The sequence below is a fragment of the Rhamphochromis sp. 'chilingali' genome (genome assembly GCF_963969265.1).
Source record: "Rhamphochromis sp. 'chilingali' genome assembly, chromosome: 22".
Taxonomy (NCBI): Eukaryota; Metazoa; Chordata; class Actinopteri; order Cichliformes; family Cichlidae; genus Rhamphochromis; species Rhamphochromis sp. 'chilingali'.
The window spans coordinates 7,212,511-7,228,543 of NC_137950.1; the positions used below are offsets into that span (position 1 = coordinate 7,212,511).

General features: G+C 38.4%; 1 protein-coding gene across 1 annotated transcript in view; it reads left to right on the forward strand.

Moving 5' to 3' along the window:
* The first annotated feature begins 7,301 nt into the window (after positions 1–7,301).
* The window catches only part of pemt (phosphatidylethanolamine N-methyltransferase), a 77,338-nt gene continuing 68,606 nt past the window's right edge, over positions 7,302–16,033 (forward strand). The window contains exons 1-2 of the mRNA XM_080872955.1: positions 7,302–7,585; positions 9,364–9,471. Coding sequence (XP_080729081.1) covers positions 7,478–7,585; positions 9,364–9,471 — 216 coding nt within the window. The 5' untranslated portion in view covers positions 7,302–7,477. The remainder of the gene's footprint in view (positions 7,586–9,363; positions 9,472–16,033) is intronic.

The window sequence follows — 16,033 nt, forward strand, 5'->3', positions numbered from 1 at the left end:
CTTGTCTTTATGTCAGTGGCTTCTATCTCCTCCTTTGGCCAGCCTATTACCCCAGCAGGGTACCTGATCACGGGCAGGGCGTATGTGTTGATGGCCCGGATCTTGTTCTTACCATTCAGCTGACTCCTCAGGACTTGCCTGACCCTCTGCAGGTACTTGGTGGTTGCAGCCTTTCTAGCGGCCTCTTCATGGTTCCCATTCGCCTGTGGGATCCCCAAGTACTTGTAACTGTCCTCTACGTCTGCAATGTTGCCTTCTGGTAGTTCAATCCCCTCAGTTCTGACTACCTTCCCTCTCTTTGTTACCATCCGACTACACTTCTCCAGTCCGAACGACATTCCAATGTCATTGCTGTATAGCCTGGTAGTGTGGATCAGTGAATCGATGTCTCGTTCACTCTTGGCATACAGCTTGATGTCATCCATGTACAGGAGGTGGCTGACAACTGCTCCGTTCCGTAGTCGGTATCCGTAGCCAGTCTTGTTAATGATCTCACTGAGGGGGTTCAGGCCTATGCAGAACAGCAGTGGGGACAGAGCATCTCCTTGGTAGATCCCGCACTTGATGGTGACTTGTGCTATGGGCTTGGAGTTGGCCTCTAGTGTTGTACGCCACATCCCCATTGAGTTCCTGATGAAGGCTCTTAGGGTCCCATTGATCTTGTACAATTCTAGGCATTCCAGTATCCAGCTGTGGGGCATTGAGTCATAGGCCTTCTTGTAATCAATCCAGGCAGTGCACAGGTTGGTCAGTCTGGTCTTGCAGTCTCGGCTGATTGTTCTGTCTACCAGTAGCTGGTGTTTTGCGCCTCTGGTATTCTTGCCAATTCCTTTCTGTGTCCCGCTCATGTATTGACCCATGTGCCTGTTCATCTTAGCCGATATGATGCCTGACAGGAGCTTCCATGTAGTACTGAGGCAGGTTATTGGTCGGTAGTTGGAGGGGACCGGTCCCTTCTTGGGGTCCTTGGGGATCAGGACCGTCCGGCCTTCAGTTAGCCATTCCGGGTGTCTCTCGTTAACTAGCAGCTGGTTCATTTGTGCTGCTAGACGCTCGTGGAGTGCAGTCAGCTTCTTCAGCCAGTAGGCGTGAACCATGTCGGGCCCTGGTGCTGTCCAACTCTTCATACTGGAGACCCTTTCTTGGATATCTATATATATATATATATATACACATACACCCAGCACGCCCCTGCGAGCGGTTTATCCTTCAAGCTCGGGTCCTCCACCAGAGGCCTGGGAGCTTGAGGGTCCTGTGCAGTATCTTAGCTGTTCCCAGGACTGCGCTCTTCTGGACAGAGATCTCCGATGTTGTTCCCGGGATCTGCTGGAGCCACTCGCCTAGCTTGGGTGTCACCGCACCTAGTGCTCCGATTACCACGGGGACCACTGTTACCTTCATATATATATATATATATATATATATATATATGTATATATATATACATATATATACATATATATATATTTATATGTATGTATTGCTGTAGTGAGAAAGACTGCCCTTTGATACCAAAGTTGTAGCTAGTTTTTATATTTGTGGATATTTCAAGAAAAGACTGACTATCTTACCTTTTTTTCTGTAGGTACTCTTTCAAATGTTCACTTGTCTAAATGCATCAAAGGTCCAACAACTTTCCACGGCCCCTTCAGCTATGAAAGGAACAGTTAATATATGCATGGTTTTACCTGCACTTACTCTTGTATAGACTGTATAAATGCACTTGAATACTGATTCACTCACCTACATACATACTTCAGTGAATTTGAATGGTGGTGTATCTCCTTAGCGTAGGATAAAAGCTACGACTGATTAATGCGCACGAACAGTAACACTGCAAGCAGGAAGAACCACATCTCACTGATACAGTTATCCAATGATTTGCAGATCCTTTCATGTGGAAACAAATATATAATACAAACATGTTCCACTGAGTAACTGATGTTGACATAGCATTTTGACAGCTTTACTCTGTATGCACCTTCTGCCTGAGGGACCTGGGTCTTGAGCAATGAATGCAGTCAATTAAACCTCATAGCAACATGTGTTAATAGATATATCAGTGAGAGAAGAAGGTGAAGGAAATAAAGAGTTCCTGCAGGCTGTAAGACTGAAGCATGAGATAGAGAAACAGCATAAGAAGGGAAGACCCGCAAAATGTGTTTTTTTTTCTTTTAGTGATATTTCAGTGGTACTTGACCCTCTTGTATGTGTATGTATATTGCATGTGAATTTACAAGAAGTGGTTTTTATGTGAATAGCTGGATTAATGTTTAACTATACATGGAAATAGCTACAATTATTTGTCCTGCAAACCGAACAGGCCTTTCAAAACTTTGACCAGATGTGTCTATGCCATTATTCAGCCAGCTATGTAATCAAAGGTGCACCGTCGTTTTTTGACAGGTGTGTGTAATAAATGCAGCCGAAATAAAGCCAACAAACTCTCCTCAGCTTTGCAGTGAGGACCTCGTGGTGGATAAATGGGTCAAAAAACACAGGGGGGATGGCGTAACGGCCTGTTACCATACTCATTGAAGTCATCTATTTTTTCTCAAGCTAAACCCCCCAAAATTGTTTTTGTGCATTTACATAAGCAAAAAGTACTGCACAAATTTTATGAGCAATCCCTCATTTCTTTTCATTTTGCTTCCGAGGACCAAGATCTTTTCTTATGGTATTGTTGCTTTTTCACTCATTTTCAGTAGAGTGCTTGTATACAACCATTTGCAGGGGAATATGTTAAGCCATTTAACAATGACCTAAGGCTTATTCAAACATATTAAAGTCACCTAAATCTACCTGTAACAGACAACTTAGAAAACATTTACATTTTGCATTTCTTTAGATATCACAGTTTGATAATCATAATGTCGTATTTTTGCAGCAATAAGGTGATTGGCATAGAGCTATTAACTGAAAAAAGTGGCCTATCTTGGCAAAATGTAACTGGACAAGAGGAAATAAAAGAAGTTGCAGTCATAAAACTGTCCACAGCAAATAAGAAGTATCTGGAAGTCAGGTCCATAAGAAATAGAAATACAAGACCTGACAGGACCTGATAGATGCATCTAGCCATTCAGCTGATCGATCTATTGTTTGCCAAACCCTCATCAGAAAGTCTCAGCTGAAAGGTGGCTATCAAGAAGCCATTCTTATGAAAGAGGGAGAAAAGGTATGCCAAATTGAATCCATCTATCCATCCATCCATTCGCTTCCACTTATTATTTTCAGGGTCGAGGGGGGCGCTGGAGCCTATCCCAGCTGTCTTAGGGTGAGAGGCGGGGTACACCTTGGACAGGTTGCCAGTCTGTCGCAGGGCCAAATTGAGTCCAATGAATCCATAGATCAAAATTTGAAATCTTTGGATCAAATTGTTGTCGATGTGTGCTAAGGAGAGAGGTGTTAAAGTGTCAAAGCCAAATGTAAAACAGTAAATATGGTGGAGGAATTGTCCTAATTTTGTTTTGAAGCACACACCGAAATATGGTTCTGAGAAGAACTATATTAAAACATACATCATGTTCGTGAGCAGAGAAATAGAGACATGTGATATTGTTACTTTTTCATGATCCTTAGCAATGAAGGAGGAAAGTTAGAATCAAACATTTGCTATGCAAGTCACTCTCTTTGGGGAAAAAAACCATCATTTGTACAGTCACAGTGATGCAAGCAGCTACTGCCATTGCTTAAGAACACATGACTTAAATCTCTGCTGGTCCTGCATACTCAATTTCAATAACCACAGCAGCAATTTTGTCCAATAAGAATGAGTAAATAAGGTAACAGATTATATTATTGAAAAAGACAGTTTAGTCGTGTAGGAAATTCAGCTGCAAAATGTAAGATTTGTTATTGGAATGAATAATTAATTATTTATTTTATGAACTGAATGAGTTTATCATCATTTTATCATCTCAATTGCTATAAAGTATCTTCAACACAGCATGATGTTTATTTTGTAAATGATGTTGCTACTTAGAGCATAAAAGATAAAGCAGGGTATTAAAGTGACGAAGAAAATGTATTATTATCCTACGATTGACAAGTCGCTTAGGAATAGTGTTGTTATCTTTAGTCACTTTAGTGTCTCTCAATCAGTTCCACATATTGCTTATTCACAGATGCTTGCAATAAAAGACTATTCATAGAGCCATATTTACGCACTTGAGCATATTTTGCACCAGGTAAAATATTTCAGTTAATGTCAGTGTGAATGGCTGATTAATTTGATCATCTCCCACTCTTACTTACAGTGTTACTTCAGTTCATTGAAATTTGCAGGCATACCTTTATGCACAGCTATCTTAAAGTCCCAGCACAGCATCTTAATCCAACTGAGGTCTTGAATGTGACTGGGTCATTGTTGCACCTCAGTTCTTTTCTTCTTCGGCCATTCTGTTGTAGATTTGCTGTTTTACTTGGAATATTTGTCCCACTGGAAAACTCAGTCTGGACCAAGCTTTAGCTGTTGGACAGATGGCCTCATATTTGAATCTAGAATACAGAAGAGCTCACGGTCAGCTTAATGGCTGCAGGGTGCCCAGATCCTGTGGCTTCATCACTTCTTCATGTCAGTGTTTGATATTTGACATGAGGTGTTTCTGTTAATATGCTGTGCCAAACGTGCACTATGGGCAATCATCTCTATCTGAAGGACATTGTCCCAGAATGGCCTGGCCCTAAGGGTGTAATTAAATGGAATTTAACTGTATTTTAGCTGAAATTCTCTTTCACATTGTACGTATGCTGTACTTTTTGGGGCGTGGGCTGTATTATGGAGTGGCTCCATCTTGTCTAATTTCCAGCTATACTTTAAGTATACTGTAAAAGCCTGAAAAGCCCCTGTATCTAAGATGGGGAAATATTGTCTGTTTTTCTGCTAAATTACCAGGACATTATGCAGTAGGTTACTTTAAAATTAATTACGCACTACTTAAATTTACTTACATTTAGGGATGTCAAAGAAAACCGATACTCAGATATTGTTTGACACTAAAGTTATTTTCGAATTTGATATTAATTTGCAAGAATATCAATATAAACAGTGTCCTTGTCACCTCCTCCACCTGGCACAGTACTTCAGAGTGCACCATTGCATACAAACAGGCACACAGCTCTTCTCCCCGCTAACACTTGAAGAAATTAACATTCATAACACTGAAGAAAACTTTAAAATAATTTTAAAGAGGTCACCACGGCTCTCATTTCAATGACACTGAAGTATTAGACAGTCATTATAAATGTCACCTTGAAGTCGCACACGTTAACATTAGGCGTTCAACTGTTAGCAGCTACCCGATAGCCACATTAACCACCTGTTATCATTAACTTAGCGGCTAGCAGACTGCAAATCAAGGATAGAATATTGAGTCATTCCTTCTGTTGTTGCAGGATGAGGTCAAAATCGTCCCAATGGTATCAAAAATGTTATTGGGTATGGAGTATTTTCCTGGGTTCTTTTTGTAGTAGTTTGAAATTCTAGTATCATTATAACCTTACTTACAGTTGTAACTATAATTACATTGTAATTTCAAATAAAATACACTGATATTCAATTTAATTACAGCTGTATTATCGAGTGTTACTTTCTTGTGATTTTTTTCAGATGCACCTTTGCAAACCTAAGCCATGTTGCCATGTTCTTTTAGAGAGAAAAGGCTTTTTCCTGGCAACCCAGGCATACTTTTTCAGTCTTTTACTAATACCTCCTGTCTTTTTGTACTGTCATGAACTTTAACATTTAACCCGCTAATGGAGGGCTGCAGAGTCGAAGATGTAGCACTTTGTTATCAGTTTCTCTAACCACTATATGGTCTGACCTTGGGGTAAATTTGGTGGGATGTCCACTCTTGTTAACACACACTTTGATGTTCCAGACCTGCATACTGAAAACTTCAGCTTTTATTGAAGTGGCCACACTTGTTGATGATCAAATATTAAGTGCATTTCCTTGGAAGTACCTGTTACTGTACCACTGCTGTTACTAACATCAAGGCTTCAGAATATTAGCCATACAAACACAACAATGGTTGTAATGTTGTGATTACACGTGTTTTATGGAGGTTGTAAGCAAGGAAGCAAGGAAGAGAAACAAGCAGAGCTGAATGAGACAGAGGGAAGAGAATCTTAATTACGGCCATAATCTTCACCGATTTCGCGCTCATTTCATTTTATGTGGCAAAGTTGTCGGCTTACATGCGGTGATGAATGGATGGTATGCTCTGTCAGGGAGCTGTAAGGCTTTCAATGCACTTCCTCTATTTCTCCCTCTACATGGGGTGTCTTCTGCTTAATGACTGACTCCAAACAAACACTGGCAGTTGGAGGAGGAGAGGAGGAAGAGTAAAGGAAAAGGTGCAGAAAAATAGAGAGGACAAAGTATGGACATAGATTAAATGAGAATAAATGAGAATGAGGAAGGAAGGGAAATAAGATTGTGATGTTGAACAGGAACAGGAAAAAAGATGATAAAGGGATGCAAATGAAGAGGTCATGGGAAGACAATACAACAAGGAAGTATGTAAAATGTAAGGGGACAAAAAGCAGAGAATAGGATGATAAAAGCAAGGTGGAAGGATGAGTAAGAAGAAAGCAGAAAGGAAAGAAGAAGTGCTGTAGGAACTTTTTTTAAAAAGATTAGAAAATGACGAGGTTAAAAGGAATCAGGGGTGGAAGTAGGTCGGGAGGAAGAGGTCAATGAAAAGACAGTGAGTCAGGAAAAGAGAACTGTAAATACACAAAGGAGTTGGAAACAGTGGAAGAGGAAAAAATGATAGAAGGAGAGAAGATGCTTACAGAAATGAGGCAAAAGCAGAACGAAACTCAGTGCAAGAAAGGACATAAAAGTTAAAGAAGAAAAAGACAACAAGAGAAGTGAGGGAAGAAACGAAAGAGGAATTATTAACTTCAGCCAACTGGGAAACAAAGCTGAATAGGTCTGCTTCAGTTGTTATTACCCTTTAATTTAGACTTCTAAAAAAAGGAAAAAACACTTACAAAAAAATCTGTTTCAATCTTCATCTTGCATTTAAACTGATATGTTTTACAACTGAACGGTTTATAGAGGTTATAGCTGGGAGGGAGTCCTACAGGTTATTTTTTTCAAGCCAGCAGATGTCACTCTAGAGCGACAGGCGATCCTTTTTACTACAGAAGAGGAAAAAAAAGGACATAAAAAAATCAAATATTAAATGTTCAGGTGTATTTTACAGAACATATTCAAATAAATATTAAAACATTATTTTGTTATTATTTTCTTCATCTGCAAAATTAAAATAAAATAAAATAAATAAATTGAACCGCATTTCCCACAATGCACTGCAAGGTTGGAGGTTATCTGGACATGTGTAGATACCCACAACTGCCGCCTCTTTTTAGTGATAAATTAGAACTTTGCTCTGTTTATTGTGCAACACTTATCTTCCGCGCCGGTGTGTGAGTGCTGCGTGTCCGTTAGCGTCCACTCTGCGTGTATATGAGTGACAGCAACGCAGACGCTGAGCGGAACGACAGTCCTGCTACAGACAACCACCCCGCGCTGCTCGACTGCTGCGGAGGGCTCAACAACGTCGATTATTCCAAGGTAAAAGTGAAGCCGTGTCACAGGAAGTTGTTCCGCGTAACGTAGCTCCGCTTCCCTGAGAAGCTACATTTGTCTCTTGACAGACCGACTGAACTATTGAGCGCTGACCGCCGGAAAACACAGTCGGTACAGTTGGTAATTTCAAAATAAATGCACGACTTTCTTCATTCGGAGAACACGTGTTTACTATGACCAGTACAATGCAGTTTCAGCATAAAACACAGACGTAACAATTCTTGTCTGTTTAATTGAGCCATAACATGTATATTTTGTGACATGCAGGGTATTGTTATGCTCTTATTTTGATTAAAACAGAAGAGGTTATGTAACCGGCGCAGGTTGAAAAATGGAGCAGGGAAAGTGCCATGTTTGCTAGCTATTAAATTGTGCATTTCAAAGATAAGTTTATTATTATTGAAGTAATAATACAAATACCAAGCAGAACATTTTAACATTACATTTTCCATATCCATAAACGAAATATGTCTTAGTAAATTAAAAAAATGATTAAAGGTTAGGTGTTATTTATTTATATATTATATTTATCTAACTCAGCCCATCATATTTTTATTTACATTTTTAAATGTAATTTTTTTTAAAATTTATTTTCATATTTTAATTTGTGTATGTATCTGTTGATGGCTGGCAACTTTGTGCAGACGTTTAGCTTCATTTCCACACATGACAAATATAAATATATGTAAAGACGAAAAATGCAAAAATGTAATTGTGTAAGCTGTTAGCCTACAGAATCTTGTGAGCATGTAATATCTTATCTGCTGCATATATCTCAACAAAGTAATGCTAACCTGTTCAATTTCCCTTTTCACTTTTCTTATCCTTCCAGATAAAAGATTAGCTGTGATTAGCCTTTTTAATTAAAACACACGGTAGTGTGAAGTGTTTTTGCCACCCTTTTGTCCTGCTCCATTAAATCTTGGCAGATATTTACTTACCATTTGCCAGTTTTATTCAGTTTTACCCCTGTAATGTAAGAACCCCTCTTCAGGAGAGGGGTTTGCAAACCCCTCCAAGCTCTTGTAATCCAGACCATTCCTTTAGCAAAGCCTTCAGGCTGAAAAGAAGTAAATTTTATGTAGTCACGATGCTGTCATGAAGTCTGCAGATCTTTCCTGTTGACTAACTGCAAAATGGCTCACAGTACTTTTGGCTATAATTCCCTTTTGGTGCTGACACTGTGAAGAACACAGAAGACACCCAAAGTAAACAGAGGGCATTAGCCTAAGGACGGATTTTATTGCTTTCCATCACTGGCGGCAGTGGATATAAAGTGGAAAACCACACAGAGGAGCCTACTGTTTTTGAAAGAAATCTTATCGCTGTTGCTGCACTTCATAAAAATTAATTAATTAAGTAATCTTTACACCCTTCAGCGTGTTTCACTGTGTGATCTGTGATTATTTTGCTCCTGCTTATTCAATATCAAAGCGCTGTACGAAAGCTTTTGATATAGCATGACTACGCGGTAACTGGCCAGTTCAAACCATAAGTCAAGGACACTTTGGTCAGATTAGGGAAGATGGTTGTATAATGTGTAATAGACTGTATATGAAAGATGAGCTGAAAATTGTTTTGTAGACTTTGCTTGGAATTGGCCGGTAGAGCCAGGGCCTTGTCATCTAATGCTAGTTCTGGCTAGTTAGCTTGGTTAACAAGGTGCATCTGCTATTTATTGTCATGTTATATGGAATGGATGTGACCTTAATTGACAAGTCAATTTTTTGTTTCTCTTATTTTCCCGTGGTTATTTCTTTCAGATGGACTTGACGCTGTTGGAAGCCTTCCTAAAACACATTCATGTTTACGACTCCCGCTTGTGTATTGCTGTGATTGCCATCCTTTTTAACCCTTTATTTTGGAATGTGGTAAGTGCTGCTCTAGATTGTATTAGAGCTTTTTTTTTTAGCTACTAAAAAAGAGTGTATATTAGTTTTAATGTGTGTACTTCTCATCCTGTGCAATCAAAACCTTATTCTTCCATTGCCAAAAAGAGCAATTGTTTTCCAATAAATTTTTGTTAGACTTTTCGATTTGAAACCTGTGACGGTTACCTTCAAACAGCAAAAGTCAATACTTAAAAAAAAAAAAAAAATCGAACCAAACAGTTGGATTGGAGGCCTGTTATTGCAAATAGGATTTGTAGCTTCCAAGATGGCTTCAGTGTTAATTCTGCGTTTTTTAGCATAACAAATGTAGGTCATCAGCATACGAGTTATCAGGTTGAGATCTGAACTTTAACAGGGTCATTAACACTGCCTCAAACCATGACACAGCCTCCATTGTTTTAAAGATGCCTTTAGACACTCACTGTTGTCTCTCTTTTTTGTCTTCTTCCAAGTCAAAAGAAGCCACAGATTTTGTTTTGTAATTTGGCGTACTTCAGCCTTTTCTCCATGTTTCCCTTTCTTAAAAATGGTTCCTTAACAGCCACTCTGATGACCATTTCTGATGAGCCTTTAGTGAACAGTAGGTGGAGGGGCAGATGCAGCCCTCAGGTCTTGTGTCATATCTTTTTATAATAATAATAATGATAATAATAATGGATACTTTATTGATCCCCATGGGGAAATTACTTGTTTTTCTCTGCATTTGACCCATTCACTCAGTGAAGCAGTGGGCAGCCCACTAAGCAGGCGCCCGGGGAGCAGTGTGTAGGGACGGTACCTTGCTCAGGGGTACCTCAGGGTAGCCGTTAAGTGGATTCGAACCGCCGACCTTCCGATCATGGGGCGACCACTTTACCTACTGAGCTATCCCTGCCCCATCTTTGCTGTTTATTTTCCTATTTGTTAATGATAGGACTTTTATGTATTATTAATCTGCTGTAAATGGTTTTCTTTTGCCCTCCCTGTTCTTCCTTTGCCCTCCACATGTCCACTTTCTTCACGTTTTTAAGGACTAACTGCACAGCATGCTGAGATATGCTAGAGGATGTTTGGATTAGATAAGTTTCCTCTTGCTAACTGATCCAATAGATGCATTTCCAAGAAATATTTGACTGTTAAATTGATTGACAATTTTACAGGTTTTTTTTCTTGTTTTGTTTTTGTTACCAACTAGCTGCTAACTTTGAATTTAATTTAGCTGTTAGGAAAAAGTTTGCTACAATGAGAACAGCATGAATAATAATTAAAGAGGTGAAATGTGATGTAACACCAGTTTGAGAATTTCTACTTTGAAGGTAGTTTATTGTATTTTATCCATTATTATCTATGTGCCAGAAGTGGCCATTTCTAGATGGGATGTTTCTGCTTTGGGTTAGCCGTCTTATGAATGTATAAAGACACAAATATGTATAATGATACAGTGAAGTAATATTATACATATAAACATGCCAGAATTTATTTATTTATTTTTTTTGGTAGCTGCCATTTTTTTTTTTTAAGTGTATTTGCATCTACACGTTTAATTCAGTTTCTGACAAGTTTTATTAAAGCAGGCTACCTGATGAAAGCGTCATCCACTAGTGGCAACCTAAGGCTGGTTAACAAAGGCACCAGTGCATCAGCATTGCACCCTAACCCTTGATAAGGAGCGTGGCCACTTTGACTGACATAGCCTAGACAGCATCTATTACTTCAAATTATCAAGCTAGACCTCAATGGTTAGTTTTTGTGCCGTTGGTGCCTTTGGGGGCATTTTAAATAGATTCTCTGACAACATAATGGCCTTCTGTGTTGTAAACACCAGCACTACATACAGTCCAATAACTTTAACCAACCTTTAACCAAAGTTGCAATCTGGCACGTGTGATATTATTTATATGCTATTAGCATATAATATTTTTAGACTACTTAATTTATTTTAACACAGTCAAAGTAAAAATGTACCCTAGAGATGTTGTAGCCTGAATTATCTCTAAGAAGGATGAGCATTTAATTGGAAAGCTTCCAACACTCTCATACTTCAAAGTTGCCAGTCTACTTTATTATTAGTGAGCAAGGACATGAAGCTACTTTTGCTTTAACAGCTGCAGTGTGAGGTACACGGTGCCCTGTTAGTTGTTTAACACAACAGGAGATGGTTGAATTGACAGGAGAGTCTGTAAAAGCAAAAGCGTCTGAGCTGAAGATGTTTTGCAGTTTGGAACGACCCAGTAATTATCCTGTGGTCTGTCTACTGTCTGCAGATTTTTTTAGGTGACAGAATTTACAGTAGGTCACAGTCACACTGCATTGTGACAAAAGAAATACTTATAAGAACGCAAATTGTTTCCTGCTGCACATTCAGAGGGAGCCTAAATGTCCGGGTAAGACTAAAGGCAACTGAAGAACAGTTTGGAAGACATTCCCAGCCCTCTTTTGGCTTTGGGACCAAATTCTTTAGATGTGATCTCCTAAGAAGACATTTCTATTCTGTTTGAGTATGTCAGGAAAATAAGGACAGTCCTTCTTTCTGCACACTTACATTTTATTACCAAACTGACTGACAAAAATGCTGATGGTTATTTAAAATTTCATTTTTTATGTGTAGGTTTTTTTAATAAGTCTAGTTTGGACCAGACATTTCAAAATACTTCAGAAATCACTGTCTGTGAACACAGTTCATGCAGATAACATGATCTAGAAACCTGCCATCTTCTCTGGGCTGAAGCTCATTTAAGACGGACTGAGGCAAAGTGGAAAACTGTTCTTTGGTCAGATTAATTGAAATTGTCTTTTGGGAAACATGAAAGAGGGGAGCGGCTAGTCCGCTTGTTATCAGTAATTTGTTTACAGACTACATCTCTGATGGTGCATAAATGCTTATAGAATAACCAGATTGCTCATCTAGAAAGGAATCATCAATGCTTAAAGGTATGAAAACCTTTTAGGTGAACCCCAACTATTTACCTGTTTTTCATATTCAAGTGTGAAAATTGTGTAAAGTATTTCCTCCCATTATCTGGTTTTATTTTCACTTCTGAAAAGCACCAAATGCACAAATATCATTCATATCAACCACTTAATTTCACAGGAAAAATTTGCACGGCTAATTTTATTCTTTTTTCTTCACATGTAAATTAACAGATCACTGTGTCTGACAGCAAGTGCTCAAAGTGTGCACCAGTACAGGAAATACAATAGTAGCATTTTACCTCAGACACACAATTAAACGCTGGTCCAACAATGTGGGTGTCCTTCTTTTTCAGCATGTGAAGATATAAACTAATCTGAACTAAGTTATAAATAACTTTATTTAAAAAGTACTGCCATATTTTTAGATTTGTCTTAGGGAAAGGTATCATAAATAGTTAAATGAACTGGGAGAAAATCACCTTTCTATATATAAAGCAACATGTAACTGAAATGTTCTATCAGGAGGTGAGAGACATTCTGTAGAAGTTGTTATAGAGTGCTAAAAAAATCAGTATTTCCTGGTCACACAGCTTTTTATTAGAAAACTCCAGGTACCTATTAAAAGTCTCAGCATAGAGGTATAAGTCTGCAGTGAGGTACTACTGAATACGTGCACCCACACGTGGTTCGACCTGTAAAAAAGCAATCGCAGCTTGGCAGGTACCAGTCAGGAAGCTTTATCCCATTTGCACTCAAACTTTACACAAATAAAGAAAAGCTGTTTTTTATCACCATATGAGGCCACGCTATGCTAGTGTTTCCAAATCGTGTTTCTTATGCAACAAAATATCCCTGAACTGTTCCAACGTTTATACTGAATCGGATGATGTAACTAAAATGAGATGAAGCACAGAGCAGCTGCCCTGTTACAACGTGAAGTCGAGGCGCGCTTCAGTTAATCTTCAAATTAAACATCGTAATGGTGTTTAAAATGCAAGGTTGGTTAACTGCTCTACATCAGGAGGAAAAACACAAACATATCAGGATGTCCAACCTTCTACCTTTGGTCAAACACAAATCGGAGGCTGTTGCTAACACATGCTCAACAAACATGATAAAAACAGACTTGATTTTTGCAGAAACCAGCAAATAATACTAGAGTTGCCATCTTCTAATGGCTACTATTGATAAAACTTCATATTGGAATGTAGAAGTTGTCCCACGCATGTCAGAGAGAAACCCCCCTACCGTATGTCAAACCAGTGATTTATAACCATGATAAATATCATAAAACTATGATATTTTACAACTCTGTAACAATCAATAATCATATGATCAAAAAAAATGATCATCAATCTAAACCAAACCGTGAAGATAGCTGTAGAAACTGACTGTTATAACTCTCAACATTTGAACCAAAAATGTCACATTTGTATTCATCAGTCTATTAGACCCGTTGCCACTGATTGGGTGTAATTTGACATACTTCAGCCTTTTCTCCCAAGTACCTTTGCTGTAACAACCTTTCCCCTGAACCGTCTCTGCTGATGCTTCAGCGAACAGTAGATGGATTTTTTTCTTTCTCATTTCCTAAGACATGACTTTCAGATACTGTTCACCTGATACTTTTTCTTTTTATGCCTCCACTTGTCCAGTTTTCTCACATTTTTAAAATCACACTGCATACCATGCTGACATACGCCAAGTTTTTGGCTAATTGCTCTATAGCATTAACCTTACTAGCTAAAAAAAAAATAACAACACTATTTTAGGCTTGTTGAATTGTTATCTCATTATCTTTGGCATTTTTCATAGATTCAGATAGTGTTTTTGTGATAGGCTGTTACTAACAAAGTACCCAAAGATACAATCTAAAATGGGTTGTCAGTTAGGTGCAGGTTTATAACCTTGAATGATTAACCCTTTAGAGCCGGTCGGAGCGGGCACGCTCTGTTTTGCGTAACTATTTTTAAATCCCGGTAGCTCTGCAACCACGTAAGCTAGCGCAATAATTTTTTTTTGCATATGAAACCGGAGGAGTTGTACTTACATCTTATGCCATCAGCTTGTCCTAGGTCACAGTTTCCTTCCACATATAGCTTTGCAAAAACTGCATAAAAAGCACTTGCAGCAACAAAAACACAATATTCCAGAAACACGCTTCGCCGATCCGATCAGCTGTTCATAACACTTCCTACGTCCATCAGCGTGAACTGTCGCATGTCCACCATGAGCTGCCCGAAACCGGAAGTGACGTCATTTTGCGGAAATGTAGTTTTTTACGATCGGGGCCTTATGAGCCCATACTTGTGTTTTTAAAAGTTATGTTTGAGTTTATGACTTTCTGTGTCGTTTCTGGGATGCTTAGGACTCATATTGCACTGCTGGAAATAGTTTATTTTGATGCATATGCTGTTATTTTGCAAATTTGCATTATAATATTTATTTTTGTTTTTCCTGCAGTATATGAAAATTGGTGTATTTCAAAAATAAAACTATGAAGACACTCAAAATAAATTTCCTGTGGTGGGAAACTAGTTTGTGCAACTTTTTTGTATTTACAGTTTTGAGGGATAAGCCTCTTAAATTTCTCGAACTCGAAATATATGTTAAAAAAAACAAAAACGATTTTCAATTTTTTTTGTAGTTTATTGCACTTTTTTGCAATTTATGTAATTACTATGCACCTAATGCAGATATATTATTAAAATTTGGGCTATAATGGTTGTATTGATGTATAGCAACTTGAAATACTCCCAAAAATGGCACCACAGCATGTAAAAATGTAATATAAGCTCTGGCGGACTTGGTTCTGTGGTAGGTCTTAAAGGGTTAATAAGTCAGTGTTAAGTGGCTTGAAAAACTAGAGGATGTCTTTGAAAATGGTCAAGTACAAGAGCTGTACTAAAAATGAATGAAAAAGCAACCAGTATCCAAAGAAAACCTATAAAAGACCCCCGGAAAGCCTGGAGGATTGCTGTTCAAAGCCACTTTTAAAAATTACAAAAATTTTCTGGATCCTTGGAAGCAAAATGCGAACAGATTACTTTTTCACAGTACTATATTATTGTACTGAATGCTAAAACGAAGTACCACATATCTCTTTTCATGGTAAAGGTTGCTATCCTTGCTGTAAACCATAATCAGTAAGTCTGCGACTGCAGGAATGACAGTGTAAAGTTTCACCTGAACAAGTGCGTGTGTCAGAGTGCTGTGAGTAATTCTACCAGGATGACTCATACTTGAGGTGAAATCACAAAAGAAGGGGTGCAAATGAAAGGAGAAAAAAAATACTGGTAAAGCAGCAAAAACAATCCTCCTACTTCTTAAAGTAATTCTTCATAATGTCTATTATATAACCTGTAAAGTAATAGAGCATTAAATCCATAAAAAGGATCATGACGCTCACGTGATAGTTGAACTTGAAATACTCTGCCGATCACAACCGATTCCTCCCTCGAGAATGCTGCAGCCACGGTCAGACATCATCTTTTTAAGACATTTAATGTTTTGATTGAAGAAACCCAATCAAAACAGAGTTTTTCCAGAGTTGAAATTGCTGTAATGAATGTTGCTTCAGCAACCACTTTGAAGCATTGAAATATTCAGGATCATGCCCAAATGTTAACAATTTTATCTGTCTCTAAAA